Here is a 16,134-nt window from a genome sequence, read left to right on the forward strand (position 1 = left end):
ATTCCTGCCATCTGTCTGTATTTATATGACTACATCCAAACAGCTCCAAAACATGTAAAATGTTATACTCGGAACAGCTCTTCCAAGAAAAGAGGTTTTTTTTTTTACCTGCCTGAAGGGAACAGGAATGAAAATACAATGTGATTTAGCAAGTAACCACATTTATTCATCTGGACTCCATTAGCAAGAACCCAAATTCAGGTCTTTTAAGTGCCAGGCCCAGCTGTAGTCCAGGGTTTTCCAGGCCAAGATCATAGTTAGTGTCAGTTTATATCCAAATTGTTCCACAGCTCATCTTATATTTATCACTAAGCATAAAAAAGTCTTTATGTGACTAAGAAGGAAACTGGAGATTCTGTCACTATATGTGTGTGGGTACAGAATGAAAGTATTTGAGGAGGAGAAATCAGCAATAAGCCCATTATTTGGCCTGTACTGCATTCAGTTGCACACCTTGATGACCAAATAAACGGGGACTGTCATGCAGGCTTCAGTAAGCAGTGTGCCATATGGACAATTCCACGAGGGAACAGATTGTCACAGCTACATTTGACCTGTCTTAGAGCAATCGTGACTCTCCCTTGGCACCATGGATGTGCTGCTGACATTCCAGCTAAACTGTTTCAAAAACACTTGAGTGCCATTGTCAGAATAGTGTGGTATTTTATAAGTGAGAAGCAATTTCTTCATTTTAAATTAAGCAGCAAGCCCAGTACTTATCCTCAGAGCCTCTTAAAACAGTCTGAGAAGGAAAGAGGAATAGATGAGTACTTAGAAGACAAAGCCAGGCTTTTCAGTGTACCTGTGTTAAGTTACTGAATACATGCACTTGTGTCATTCATACCCTTCAGGAATTCGAATCCGAACCTCTCACAGAAGCCCCTGCATGGGCAGGTTGTCACAGAAGAGATGTCTGTGAGAGGCTGAGGTGGGTGATTGGTTTCATACCTGCTCCCAGAAGGGAGCTTACTTTTTTCTGTTCAGGCTCTCACCTTTAAGCTCTTTTTAGACAGGAGTGCATTTTGAAAATGAAAAGGAATACAGTTTCATTGTGGTGCTTAAGAAATGCTTACATGTATTTTGGAAGCATGCCAGAGTGTGTCTTTGTGCCTTGAAAACATTTCAATATGGTGTTATTCTTTCAAGGCTCTTTCTCCTTGGCTTGGTCTTTAAGAATAGCCTTGAGGCTTTCAGCCTACTCCATTGATAAAATCTTGTTGATCATCTTTTTATTTCCCCTGTTTTTCAGGCATTGGGAAAAACGTCATCTGTGACCGAACGGCGACTCCCCTGGATGCCTTTAGGATGATGACTGCGGCTCATTATTACCCAAAGCTCATGAGCATCATGGGGAACGTTTTGCGCTTCCTGCCTGCTTTCGTGAAGATGAAGCAGCTGATCCAGGAGGGTTATGTGGGCGAGCTGCTGGTGTGTGAGGTGCAGGTCCACAGTGGCAGCCTGCTGGGCAAGAAGTACAACTGGAGCTGTGATGACCTCATGGGAGGGGGTGGCTTGCACTCGGTGGGCACCTACATCATCGACCTGCTGACCTTCCTCACCAGCCAGAAGGCCGTGAAGGTGCATGGGCTGCTCAAGACCTTCGTGAAGCAGACCGACCACATCAAGGGCATCCGGCAGATCACCAGCGATGACTTCTGCACGTTTCAGATGGTCCTGGAAGGGGGCGTGTGCTGCACGGTGACGCTCAACTTCAACATCCCAGGGGAGTTCAAACAGGACATCATCGTGGTGGGCTCGGCGGGACGGCTCACTGTGATAGGCACTGATCTCTATGGACAGAGCAACAGCTCTCCTCAGCGGGAGCTCCTGCTCAAGGACTCCACGCCAGTCAGCAACTCCTTGCTTCCGGAGAAAGCCTTCAGTGACATCCCATCCCCCTACCTGCGGGGCACCATTAAGATGGTCCAGGCTGTCCGGCAGGCCTTTGAGGACCAGGATGACAGGAGGACCTGGGACGGGAGGCCCCTTACGATGGCTGCCACTTTTGATGACTGTCTGTATGCCCTATGTGTGGTGGACACCATTAAAAAGTCAAACCAGCTGGGGGAGTGGCAGAACATTTCGATCATGACTGAGGAGCCAGAACTGAGCCCGGCATATTTGATCAGCGAAGCCATGCGGAAGAGCAGGATGTCTCTGTACTGCTAGCTCCTCTGAGCTCCTAAGAGAGAACAGGAACCAGACAGCTCTTGAAGGAGATGGTATTTCAGCCCATCTTGGGTGTCTTGAGTGTGCTGAGGATAAAGGAGAAGGAAACACAGTGTCTGTATCAATTTAATCTGTTGGCAGCTAAATGCCAAACTGATACGGTCCTTTGAGATGCCCAAAATGGACAGGAAACTTCAGAGCTGATAGACTTAACTGTTTTAATAACAGTATTAGCTGGCTGATTGCAAAGATACATCACACACTCATCCCCTGCTTGCGGGTGCTCTAGATTATCCAATTGTGTTTACTGTGAAAGGTTGGGAAGATTTTCCTTACCTACCAGAGGGCTGTGAAGGTACTGTCATGTCGTTAAATTTTCTGTAGTGTCTGACATGAATGGTTCCTACCATGACAGCTGACACCACCATGCTGTATTACTACTCTTCCAACCAACACACAGAATAACAGGACTTGATGTGATAGTGCTGCAGGATTCAGAAAATCTTGGCAGCTCACTTTTCATATAACCTGTTAGGAGCTTCTCTGTGTTGGTTTAGTAGTTGTTTTTTGCTTGGTTTGGGTTTTTGTTTTGTTTTGTTTTGTTTTGTTTTGTTTTGTTTTGTTTTGTTTTAAAGCACCAATAAATAGGAAAATGTGTGGCTTTTAAAAAAAAGCAGTCCTCAACCACAGTACATGTGCCTGGGTATTTGGGGAGGGAGGGTCTTCTGTGAGCTCCTGGTAAGCGTCAGTGTTACAGGTTTGCTGATTAAAATGGATGGTGGAAAACCTTCATGGATGGCAGGTGGCATGACGCAGTAATGGTAATGGGGTTTGTTACACAGCCGAACTCAGGCTAGTCTTACAAAGATTTGCACAAAATTTCCTGTGTTTGGGACTGACTTTTGAGTGACTCATCATGCATTTTGGTTTTAGGGGGGAAACAGTAGGAATATAACCCAAAACCATACGATGTTTAGGTGAGTGGTGTTCTTTTAAACCACTGTGAACTCACACTTAAGAGATGCACACCAACAAGTAATTTCACATCCCTCAACCCAGAAGTTTTCACCTTCACCAAGTGGTGGGTGTGAGTGGAAAACAAAAGGGAGGAGAAAATTTCCCATCTATTTACAAGGAAAAAATTACATAGGACCCCCAGCCTCCTCGCCTCCTTAAAGTGGCCAGCTACTGGTACTGTATTAATCATTCCCTGTCACCAGTGCAGGGGTGGACAAACTCTTTTGCTATGTTTGTCTTGTTCTTCTTTTTAATATTTTGTATAGCAGTCTTGAAATAATTATTCTTCTGAGAATATCTTCTTGAAAGAATACAGTGAAAGGCACATGATTTGTCCCAGTAAACAGGGATACTGTTTTTTGTGTAAAGCTGCTCCAGTGCTGATGTGTTTACAGCGCTAGGTCTTCAGATAGTAAAAGAGTAGAACACAAGCATATAGCACTAAATCATATTGAACTTGAGAAAAACCTTTTCAGGGTTTTTGTTGTTAATTTTGACTAGGGGAAATAGGAGAACATTGGCATGAGCAGTAAATCTAAAGAGAAAATATATTTTTGAACAGGAGGGCATCAGTAGTGTTGTTCATCTTACCTGGCTTCAGTCAGCTCAGAGTTGGATGTCTTGTTCTGATCAGCAAGAACACAGCAGTCAATACAGAGAGAGCTCTTCAAAAGCTGACTCAGTTCACCTTAGGATTAATATAGAAAGAGGTGCCTACTGGAAATGCCTGTCCTCCTTCTTTGCAGAGAATTTTTGCTTCTAAATTTTGATGTGGCTGAAGTTAGGAAACTTGACTCCCAGCCCAAAATTATTCATATCTGCTTAATATTTCAAGAGCATACGTGTGACCTTCTGTTAAATAGTCCGCAAAGTGTAATAGTGTGACTGATGAAGGAATAATGTAATACTCCAAAACTGCACCCTAGGGGAGAATTGTTTCTATCTGTGTTGTTCTGCCAGTTCTAGCAACTCTCTCTGGGGCTGTTTCTGCTAAAACCTCAGGCAAGGCTTCATCATTCCTTCTTGGAAGCAGCCCTTGACAAGTTTGATTGTTTTTCTTCAAAATGGGTTTCTCTGAGAATTCCAGAGGTAGTATCCATGTCAATAGGAATTTCCCATTGCAGCTGTCACGGTGTACACCATGCTATCCAGTTCCTGCCCTGAAAAGTAACACAGACGAGAGGATTTGATCAAGAAATCTCCTGTCTGTTTCCTGAAAAATGGAATTACTCCCAAAGGATCAAGACAGTTTTCATACAGTGAAGCAAAACCCATTTACTGAAAAGAGTGGCTACTTCAAGTCATGAATGCAAGCCTGGTGGATAATTAACCATGTCTAGTTAAATATCATCCAAAAGTGGAACCAAACATGGACCAAAATGTTTGTGAGTCTTGCTTCTCAGTGGTTTGGTGATTGTGCTGGAGTTGCTGTTCATGTTCTTGCACTTCGTTTTGGTTCACAAATGTTGGCTGTGATTGGCTGTGATTCCTGTCTGTGTTTTCTTCTTTACCCTGTCTTTCTGGGTTTTGTGGTGCCAGTTGGAATCCTTTTCCTTGCCCCTGCAGTGATCAGGTGAGACACAGTGAGTAGAGATAGTACTACTGAGCTCACACTTTGTGCCTCAGATCCAAAGGCTTAGGTGACAGGCATCGCCCATCCTCTGTGCAGACCTACTGATGCAGCAGAAAGAAAATCCAGTGCTTTGGTTATGCAGGTATCTGATGTTGCTGCTTCTACTGGCTTGAGAATGGGTCAAGTCTTGTACAGCTCCTTGTGGTGGCCCAGAGGGAGCAGGGACAGGGTGGGACCTCCTCTTCTAATGGCAGCAGAGATGCTAGATTTGTGTTACCTAAGTGGGATGGCAGCAGGAACTGCATACCTTCAGGATTGTGTGGCAGTTTTTCCATTCTCTTGGAGGTGAAGGTGCTGCAGTGTCAAGTGTAAACAAACTAAACTTCCACCTGGCTTGGAGAAGGAAAGAATAGTTTTATTTATTGAATGTGTATTGTTATTCTGACAAGTAGTTTCTTTATAGTCTGGGATTTTTCTTTGCAGCACCCAGCTCTCTATTCCTTTGGTACAATTGAAAGTGCATTGAATTTGCCCTAAGTAGCCTCTGGAGTTCAAGCTGGGTTTAGGAATTTGGGCAGCAGATAGCAGAGATGTACTTGATTGAACTCAGAAGCGGTACCATCCCAGGAAACATCTACTTGGAATTGCACTTTTAATGCTGTGCCACAAGGTTTGAGATGAATGCTGCTAAATTCGTGAAGGCCAAAGAGCCAGACTGCAGCTACTGCTGGAATTTGCAGTAGCCCTCTTTCCCAGGGTTGCTGTTGGAGAGGCTCTTTCCTTTGCTATCAGCTTGTGCACATAGAATACCCATCGTTATGGTCTGTTGCCAAAGACAAAAAGAGCCAAAGGCTGAGCTTCACTGCTCTGCAGGGCTCTGCTCCAGTGCTGGGACAGTGAACTGGGAGAGGGTGTCTTATTTCCCATGGGAATTGCATTGGGGTTCATGCCAGGGGTAGGGCAACCCTGTGCTGTGACAGCAGGGCACAACTGAACTCCTTAAATGCGCCCCAAGGGAGGGAAGGTGACTGCAGCAGGGAGCAGCAGGCAGGTGTCTGCAGGCTGGTACCTCTGTGCCTGCCTACAGGGAGGATATGCTGGTGGTGTGGAGGGTGAGGGCTGCATTTTCTGAGGGTGACAGCAGCATCCTTGCTCCACCTCTGTGCGTGGGAGCCCAAGAAGGGACCCTGCCCTTGGGGAAGCAGGATCCATCCCATACTCTTGATGGATTTGCATATCCTCAGTGCTGATCTCAGTGAAGTCCTACATAGAAACATAAGAACTCTGCAGGAGTTTGAGGTTTCCTGTATCTAGTACCACACGTGTTACATCCATAGTACTTCAGCTGTGTAGTTAGAAAATACCAGGTAGAGACAATGGGGCCTTACCCACGCAGCCAGCACGACAGAGAATCATGCCATGCCTTGATGAGTTTCAGGTCAGGATGGGCTGTGCTGGAGCTCGTCCTTTGCTCTGGCTGGATGCACAAGAAATCCCTGCCCAGCCAGCATCAAGCAATCAGAGGCACTATCCATTTAGTACAAAGTGTTCCCTTCTTTTCCATAACTTTCAAAAAAGTGACTGTACAAGTGAACAGCTGTCCTAGAAGTTCAGCCATTCAAAGAAAGGAGGCTTTTCTGCTGCATGTGGTCACAGCACAAGGACAGTCCAATCTCTTGTTTATTTTTGTGTCCATACAAATATGGAATAGACCCAGACAATTTAAAATTACTCACTGATCTAGCAAGAAAAGGCATATTTTATTTAATGTGTAAAGGTAAACATAGTATCTTGATGTTGTTTTTGCAGAGGTTCAGAAATTAATGATGCCAGAACTTCTTGTTGCTGGGAAATTTTGTATTTGACTTTTATTTTTGTCCTTCAGCATAAAATGTCACTCCTTATGAAGTCTATTCACTGGTAAGTTCTCTATTTACAAGCTGGAGTTCCGGCTTTGTACAGATACTCCACACTGGTTTGGTATTCCAGTGGCCCAGTGATGTACCCTTAGTATGTATGAAACTCAGCACTGCACTTTTGACCTCTGCAGTGATGTCTGGGTATCTGGGGCTAGTTGTGAAATTGCAGGATTATTCAGGACAGCAGTTTCTTTTTGTTGGTGTTGAGGTTGTTACTTGTGGGGAGAAAAGCTTGTAAATTTTAGAGATGAAGTGCGACTGAATAATATTTGGCAGTCTTATCTGCTTTAAAATTTCCTCTTTCTTGAGCTGCTCAGTGAAGTCAGTCCAATAAAAATAATTTCCCCTTAACTGCCCACTTCCATTTGCTCATGAAAATAAGAAAATTTTAAGTAAATGGGACTATACATAATGCTGCATTCATGAACTGATGTCAAAACCTCATGACTTAATGAGTGTATGAAGCCACAGTCCAAACAAGTAATGTCTTTTTTGAAGCTGCCAGATCGAGGCCTCGGGGTTGGGGAAAGAAGGGTATCAGTGCAGGTTAGACTGAAATAGCTTTTATTCAGCATTTTGAGTAAAATGAATAAACAGAATGGCTGTGGTCAATCCAAAACTGAACACATGTTTGTATAAGGGTATTTATTTATTTTTTAATTTTGGGATTAAGTTCCATTTTTTAAAAATGCTCTTTTGAAATTAAAGGTTTTAAAAATCTATCTTTTGTTATGTTTTGGCACATGTAACTGATTGGGGCTGGGTGTGTGGGGGCTTTGTTGCTTTTTTTTTTTTAAATCCCTACTTTAAAAATCTCATCCATGTGGTTTAAGGACGTTCAGTGAATTCAGCTGCCCATGGGCAGTTTCAGCTCTGAACCTGCACCCTCACAGTGTCTTACAGTGACCCCATTTTTAGCATCTGAATTTGGCCTTCTGGGTTTCATTTGTGTCTTCTTGTGGAAGTGGGAAAACTGTTTCAATCCATGGAGTTGGCAACAGATAATCAAGACACTTTTTGCAGCAATGCCAGCCATCATCTTTAAAAGCACTTAACTCTATTGATTTGTTTACCTTGGTTATTTATGACCTTCCAGCCATGTGCTGGCCATTATTTGTTTTCCTTTTTTTTTAATATCAGCCATTGGACTCATTTCCCTGCCCTCTCTGTTTCTCATTCCATTGCAAACCTGGAAGGCAAGCCTCCCTCGTTCCCACTGAGCTGCTGCTCAGTCTGTGTTACACATGGCATACAGGGTGGCTAACTACAACTTGAAGTGACTTTTAACACAGATCCATTGCAGGACAGGTGAGCACCACAACTGCTCAAGTACGGGGCATTCTGAGTGCCCAGCCAGGGCAGGAATCAACTGTTCTGTGCTTCACAAGCAGCACTCACTGTTTTCCTCCCACTGGTTTGCTTTTATTTGATTTTGAAAATGAGAAAACGTTCAGTTTGTTGCTATGTCAATATTAAGTATATATTTATTGTTTTTCAGACATACATACATATATATAAATGCTATATATATATAATGTCAATGCATGGACATATGTACAGTAGATATTTTAAAGAGCTATTTATCAAGAAAAGTAAGTGTTATAAGTAAACAAAGAGTTTATATTTTATATATTATGTAGATAGCAAAAAAAAAAGGTGGTTAAATTATACTAGGACTTTTGGGGGTGGGGTTGGAGAAATGGGCAAGGACTGGTTCTAGCATTTTAAACAGCCAAACTACTTTGTACGGAAGCTGCCTGCTGTGCCTCTCGGCTGCAATATCTGTTTGTTTCTTCTTTTGGAAGATTATGTGCATTGTTACTTTTACATTGCTTGGGGAATGTAGTTAGTTTATTCTCAGCCAACTGGTATGTGCTGCTTAACACATGGTTTCCTGCTGTTCTGCATAATTGCATTGATGGATTAAAAGGATCTTAACTGGCAAATAAAGATGTAAAAGGACGTGATCTCAGCTGTCTGCGGTCTTTCCCCACTTTTATTTTGGGGGTCATGTGTGTGTGTAATGACCATCACCTCTGCCTGGTTTCTGGCCTGCCTGTTGGGTTCAGCATGTCAGAGTGAAATACATGGGCTTTGTGCTTGGAGGTGAGGATTTTGATGGAGGGAGAGGAAGAATGAAGTTTAACACTCATTGAACACTCATATTGAAGATTTTATGTATCGCAAAAACTGAACTAGTGCCTGTTGAGGGGATGTGCCTCAAGGGGCCAGCTGCTTTTGTTGCCAAAGGATGCAAGTAAGTCCAGTGTCACAGTAAAACTGGGACATCCTCCCTGCTGCCTGGACATCCTTTCTCCTTTTTCTTTTGGATGCTTTCACCCCTCCTTTCTCCAGCACAGCCTGGAGATTCTCTTTCTACCTGACCACTGGTATTGCGGAATATTTTTGCCTTCCCAGTCCCCAGCTCCCTCCAGTGACTTCCCTATGCCTACCTCCATCCTTGCTTCCATCTGCCAGGAGCTGACTGAATATCTGGTGCTCATTTTCTCCCTGTTTGGGGAGTATCTAAAGTCTCACAAGGATTTTGTTATTCCAGCCCCTCTGTTGCTGAATAAAATCTCACTTAAGTATGAAGGAGAAGAAATTCTGGGATCTGAGGGAATATTTATTGCCTTTGTGATGGATATGTAAAAATACAGCATTTCCTACATCGCCTTTAAGAGCCAAGCCCACAGAAAAGTGTTCAATTCTACTTGTGTGTCAGTACACACTCCACTCCCAAGCACCTTGAAAGTATGCAAATATGAGGATAAATCTGTGAAGGGATGGGAAATGATCATCACTTACAATGCACACTACCCTCAGATCACATAATCTTGTAAACTGTATATTTTTAATATATATAAAAATGTATAGAGTTGGCATATTTTATATAAAATTTACGGAGTGTGGTTTCATCACAGAAATGTAACATGTTAACAGCTTCTATCACTACCACTGCAATTATCATACTATAAAGGTGTCCTGATATTTATATACACATAAAATACTCTTTATCAGTTTTAATGCACATTATTTTCTCAGTCTAAAGAGAAGAAAAGCACAAGACAAGGAAGCATCAGTGTCCAGGTCTTCAGGAATTATAGTTTAATGTTTACCTTCTCATGAGTAAACGTAGTGTAACCTTGCTCAGGTTTCCAGATCACTGTCCCCAACCAATTAATTAGGCACTGAATTAGAATAGGGCCAAATTTCATGGTATACCCTTTCCCATCAACTTCAGAGTAAAACAAGGCCTACTTGTCTTTCAATGGCTAAAATGTAGAAACCTCTAGAAAACAGCACCTGGGGGGGCAATTACTGTGAAACGGTGTTGGAGATACAGCGGGGTTATTAGTACAGCATTCACAATATATAATTGTACAGGTAAGTGAGAATGCAAGAGTGAGTATAACATTCCACACTAATGAGGCTGCACAAGTGCTAAGGTAAACATTTTCAAACCTGTGTCAGCACACGGAGACACTTAAGTGTAGATTTATGAACCCAAGTAAAAGTTATGCTATTAAAACAAACTGCAAAAACGTAGGTGAGGGGGAAGACCTCTTGCCATTTTCCCTAATTTTTGAAGAACCAAGGCTTCCAGAGTTTACCCTGGCTCGTCCTGCTGTTTTCTGGAGCCCCTATTGATTAGCAGCTATGCAGTAAAAACAATGGGTGGCTTGTAGCCATAAATATTAATCAGAAGAATGTTAAATGCATTGCATTGTTCTCTTTGGCAATGAAGACTTTACTGGGGCAGGGGTTATTAAAACATGCTGCTGTGCCAAAGAGAAGACGCACTTAATGCCTTTGCTATTTATTCCTCTTGGGCAGTGGAAAGCTGTGGAGGTCTTTCGTGAGGCCAGTGGAAAGCATGTGTTTCAGACCTGCACAGGTGGTGCCCAGGACAACAAGGCTTTACTCCAGCATAGCTCTAGTGGGGTGACACTGCACAGCTCTTCCTAGGGCAGCCTTTCCTGTGTTGGAGGCTGGGAGAAAGTGCCTCTCTGCTCAGTCTGCTTGGGCCCATGTACCTGTGCTGGTCACAGCTGCAGTCACCATGTTCAACATGAAAGGAGGAAATTTTCACCAGGTGTCCCCAGCCAGCAGCCCTTGGAGTCACCAGATCTGTCACCTGTCCCACAGCACTGTTCTAACCCAACTAAAACTCGTGTCCAGCACATGCTACCTTTTTCTGATGTATTTTCCCCTTAGGAGTGCTCCAATTAGTGCATTTTGCACCACAGGCCTTGGTGTACAGCGCACCTTTGCTTTAAAATTAATCATTGCAGCTCCACAAACAGTTCCTGAGGGATGAGGTGGGGCTACTGCCAAGCACAGGGCACCACTTCTTCCTCTTGTCCCTAACTGCTTGTTCCTGCCTTCCCTGGGTACAGGCACCGTGGAGAATGTGTGCAGGAACCTGGTTAACGCAGTCGCAGATTCAGCTGAAAACTAATATTGTGAGGTTTTTTATTAGGTTAGTTTTCAGGCAGAACAATTCCCTGGTCTGAGTCATTGTCAGCAAAAATTTATGCCAAATCACTCTTAACAGCAGAATGTAAATAGAAACCAGGTCTGCTGACTGCCAGAATGTGCTTTTTTTCATCAGATCAAAGAGTTGGTAGAGTAATTACAGAATAATAAACAAGTCCAAAAGAAAAAGCTAATAGAGGAAAACATTTTAAATTCTGTATGTCCCTACAAAAGGATTTACTTGTAAGCAAGTGTTTTTGAAGTGGCCCCTCCTTCAGACATAGAAGTGGTGTATATACAGATTCTAGAGAAATGTTTCACAGCCTTCTCTAGTCTGTTTTAATAACTCTGCCCTTCACAGTTAATCACATCTTGCAGACTAAAGGCTTTTGCAGATTATCAGATTCCATCCAGGCAATGACAACAGCCTCTGAATGTAACCAGTGTTGTCACTTGTGCAAGTAAGTTTTACATGGTGTTTCAGCCAACCCTAGAAAAGCTGGGACCCACCCACGTTTCAGACTTTGAGAAGGCAGAGATAGTTGGAAATGGAAATGGTGCTTGACAGGCTTCTTTATTTTACCAGTGCTATCCCTTAATTTCCAGATTTTGTATTTTAACATGTCTTTTCAGTGGTGCTAGCTACTCATAGAAGTATATGTGATGAAAAGATGGCTTCCATTACTAGTTGTGACAAGCTCTCCAGCTCAAGGAGGGTAATCAGAATGTCAGATTAGGTAATCAGAATCAGGATAAAAAGCAGAGTCAGAAGAAACCAGAAATTTCCTGGGCTCTGGTGATTGACTCTATCCTCGTAATTGTTAAGAAATATCCCAAGCATGATTTCTGGCTTAGATCAATTTTTGTTTGTCTAGATCCTTTCTGTGGCACTGTTAGGAAGTTGACACACAACAGATATGTTTCCCACTAAGCAAACTGCTTGAAACCACCCTCTTTTTTGGTGATTATGAAATTAATATTTGGCATTCTGTGCCAATAACCCTTAATGACAGAGGGTGGGCCTCGGTGCTTCCTCTGCTACTGTGGATGCAGACGAGTGTTGAGGACTGATTGGCAGAATGGAAGGATGTTGGGATTACAAAACTTGCGTGTTAAGAAATGAATCTGTCTGTGCCACAGTGTGAGGAAATACAGGTATAAACGGTGCCAAGCTCTTGTTAAAATGGACTATTTTTTCCATTCACTTTTCTACGCCTTTTGCATGCAGTTCCATGACAGCATAAACAACTTTCTGGGAGATGTCCTGCCCTTTTGGCTTACAGACCTTGATACCTGGAATTAATTCCTGTCTAGGCCTAGTGTAGGAACAGGGCCTCTGTGAATAAGAAGGGACTTGCTGAATTGAAAAAGATCCCAGCTGTCCACCCCAGTTTAGCAAACTTTGTCTGTACTGCTTCACACGTATAAAGTGTCTTATAAACATTAACAAACCCCCTCAAAATGAATTGTTGTGATTATTCCCATTTTGCAGCTGGCATGGTGGAGGCAGAAGTGAAGTTGGTGAGATCACTCTCTAATGAATTTCTCTTTTTTTTCCTTTTTTTGTTTTTTAAGGCAGATTTTGGTAGGATTTTCCTTTTATGGATGAAGTGGTCAGAACTATTTAGCTTTATAAAATGATTTTTATATTTTTTACTGGCACAGGTTGCCCAGAGAAGTTGTGGATGCCCTATCGCTGTCATTATTCAAGGCTAGGTTGGATGGGATATGGAGCAACCTGGTCTAGTGTAAGGTGTCCCTGCCTATGGAAGCAGTGTTGGAATTGGATGGTCTTTAAGGTCCCTTCCAACCCAAACCATTCTATGATTTTAAAACTAATACTGGAAGATTTGAAATTGCAGTTAATATTTCTGTTTATAACAGGATCTCATTGGCTTCATGGAGAAGGTACATACCTCTACCTTCACCTTGTCTTTTGAAAATTAGACATGAATGGCAACCCATGCTGCTCAAGGGCAGAACAAGTCTATGACAGCCAGATCCACATCCTGCTGCTTTAATTTCTAGTTCCCTTTAAATACTTCTCAAACCTAATATAATTCTCAATCATTATAATTAATATAATTAGTCATATATATAATTAATGCCTAATATGCTGTTGCAGTTTGTGAATACCAAATAAGCTGGGGTTGGCTGCACAGTCTGTGTTCAAATTCATCTGTTTAGAACACTGTTAGCAGCACCAAAGCCTATACCAGCAGCTTCACAGCAATGTGAATACATGCTGTGCAGTTCCATCTATGGAGGGGGAGACTGCACTCTCCATTAATTGATTTTAGAACCAAGCTGATAAAATTAGCACCAGATTCATATGCTAACCAGAAAATCACTAGAATAACTGATCAGGTAGCACAAAGCTGCACTTCCTGTTGTGTGTTTCGAGAGAAACGATGTTAGAGGGGTGTATCTGCCTGCACCCTATAGCTCAAAATGCTCAGCCTGACTAGGATTTCTGGCTTCAAATCCTTCAGGGAATATCGCTTTCAGTTCCCAACAGCAAGTTCTCATTGGTAATGTTTGCAGATCATTGCTTTTAGAGGCAAATTACAATCACCCTGGTGTAATTCAAAAATTGGTGGGGTAAATTGTCCCGTGAATTTTACAACTTTGCATTACAGCAGGACACTGGCAGTACCTCTAAAAACACAGGAATGCAGACCTAGAAGGCTGACAGAAAATCACCGTCAGTAGAGAGGGGGAGACTACTTTGTCCTGTCAGAAAATAAACACTCGTTCACCGCTCCAGCTTTACAGCTTGTCTTCACATATTAAAACAAGCCTGCAAACCACGACGGATATAATTTCGAGTCATTAATTAGTTGCTGTGCAATCCGGTATGAATGCACTAGCAAAGCCCTCTGAGCTCCAATGAGATCAAAAGCCCGCTTGTGCACAGGGCTCCCCTCCCCCTGGGCAGGCAGGCTTCCTGAAAGAAAACGATTAAGTGACAAATTATTCTTTGGCGGTGCAAGTGCTGAGTCTGCTGGGTTACTTTGGTTGGATGCGAGCCTTTCACCCTTGCATCAGTGGTCCCAGTGAAGCCGCTGGGCTGGGCTCCTGCCCTTGAGTAGGGTGGAGCTGTGAATTTGTTTCCGTGGCCAAGCATGCCGGCAGCTACTGTGAGTGCTGTTCTCAGCTCAGGCTGTGCCCGAGGAGGGACGAAATGGGGTGCAAAGCTTAATCATAAAATAATTTGGGTTGGAAGAGACGTGTAAAGCTCATCTAGACCAATTCTCCAGCAAAGAGCAGGGACACCTTCAAGTAAATCAGGTAGCTCAGGTAACCCATCCAACCTGACAATCCATGTTTTCAGGGATGGGGCATCCAGCACCCCTGTAATCAGGGATACTTGGTTGAGTGAGGAAAACAGAACCTAATTTCCATGTGTAGCTTGTGACCTTGAACTGGCTTCTGGGCACATCTGTGGCTTTGGTAGAAAGAGAAATATTGCAAAGACTGAAACTCATTTCTGATTTCTACTTGGTTTCGCATTTTGTTGCAGATACCTGCACATTTTTGCCTTGCCTCTAGCCGTATATAGTGATGACCACAATTCTTGTTTAGGCTGTTCAAGATGTCTTATTTAATTTTCCTATGTCCTTAAGCTGATCAACCATTGTTACCTCATTGTCCTTTCTCAATTAAAGAGTAACAAACTTGAGACATTATTATTTGGGATTGTTTATTAGTTACTGTCTAGCGCCCCAAATGTGCCATGCTCAGTGACAGCACAAAGCATGTGTTTGGTGCTATTTTAAAACTTGCAAGCCTTTTTCAGGCAAAAATGTCAATCTTAACACAGCTACTAATCAGGTTGGTAGAAGAATAATTAGGGCAGGCACAGCTGAGGTTACACAACAAATCAAAGTTATGGCTAGAATCCAGAAGACATCATCCTAAAAAAATCACTTACATAGTCTTTAAAAAACCCTTTACATTTGGAGCAAGCAAAAGCAGTTGGTTATTTCCTTCATAACTGTCTTGCAGTTTCTGTATATCTTTGCACACAAAACCATGTCACCTCTGAAGAACTCTCTTTAGCAGGATGAGAAATCACAGAAGTAGGACACATTTGAACTCAGATTTTCAAGTTCAGCCACTCCTCTTGCTATTTTCAGCCCCGTAAGCCTTTTCCTTGCTGTCATTTGGGGATGTGTGTTCATGATTACAGGGACAGTATTTGGTGTTCTTGGAGACAGACCTGCCTGTTGTGCCTCCATGCTAAAATGAAAGGCTGAATTTCTCTTTGATGCCAAACAGCTTTATAATTTTTTTACCTTGGAGTGTTACATTTTTTCCATCTGACTTCAACAAGGAATTAAGTTGTGAACATTAATAGTGCCAACATTTGCATTCTTCTCTCAGGTAGAATGTAAACAGCAGAGTGATGCTGTATTGGCCAGGAAATAGGGCCAAGCTTTTCCATGTCTGCCAATCTTCATAATGAAATGTTATGTGAATGTATAAGTAAATTGTCCTTTCCATTAACACAGCCCTACTCTCCATCTGGAAATATTCATGCTTCTGAAAAAACATGAGTTGATATCTTAGTAAAAGCTGAAGTGACCCAACTTGTAACTTCTTTCCTGAACATCAATCATTTCCTATTACAACAGGAACAAGGGATGGTGCATTAGCAAACTGGAAGTGCACACTGAATCTGATACACTGTGAACATATAATGAGACAAATGTCTTTGTTTATTATTTTTTAAAGTACATCTTCCATCAGTTTAGAACAAATGAAACCGACATGAAAACTTCACTTGTTCTTTGTATGTTACATTCTTGTGTCATAATGCCATGCAAATATGGACCTCCATGCTGTGTAAAACTGACATTTCATTGCTTTGCATTTCCCCCTTTTTTTGAGAAATTCACATAACAAGGTGTGCTTCTGACCTGTAATTCTGATCTGTAATTCCATTAATAGGTCAAACAGGACAGACTGAACTGA

General features: G+C 42.4%; 1 protein-coding gene across 3 annotated transcripts in view; it reads left to right on the plus strand.

The window, feature by feature from the left end:
• GFOD1 (Gfo/Idh/MocA-like oxidoreductase domain containing 1) overlaps positions 1-8,640 on the plus strand; it is a 71,637-nt gene extending 62,997 nt beyond the window's left edge. For all 3 annotated transcript variants that reach the window (XM_062488849.1, XM_062488762.1, XM_062488934.1), the window contains one exon: positions 1,250-8,640. In XM_062488849.1, the coding sequence (XP_062344833.1) occupies positions 1,250-2,169 (920 nt within the window). In that variant the 3' untranslated portion in view covers positions 2,170-8,640. The remainder of the gene's footprint in view (positions 1-1,249) is intronic.
• The last annotated feature ends 7,494 nt before the right edge of the window (positions 8,641-16,134 follow it).

Source organism: Cinclus cinclus, chromosome 1 (genome assembly GCF_963662255.1).
Source record: "Cinclus cinclus chromosome 1, bCinCin1.1, whole genome shotgun sequence".
Lineage (NCBI taxonomy): Eukaryota > Metazoa > Chordata > Aves > Passeriformes > Cinclidae > Cinclus > Cinclus cinclus.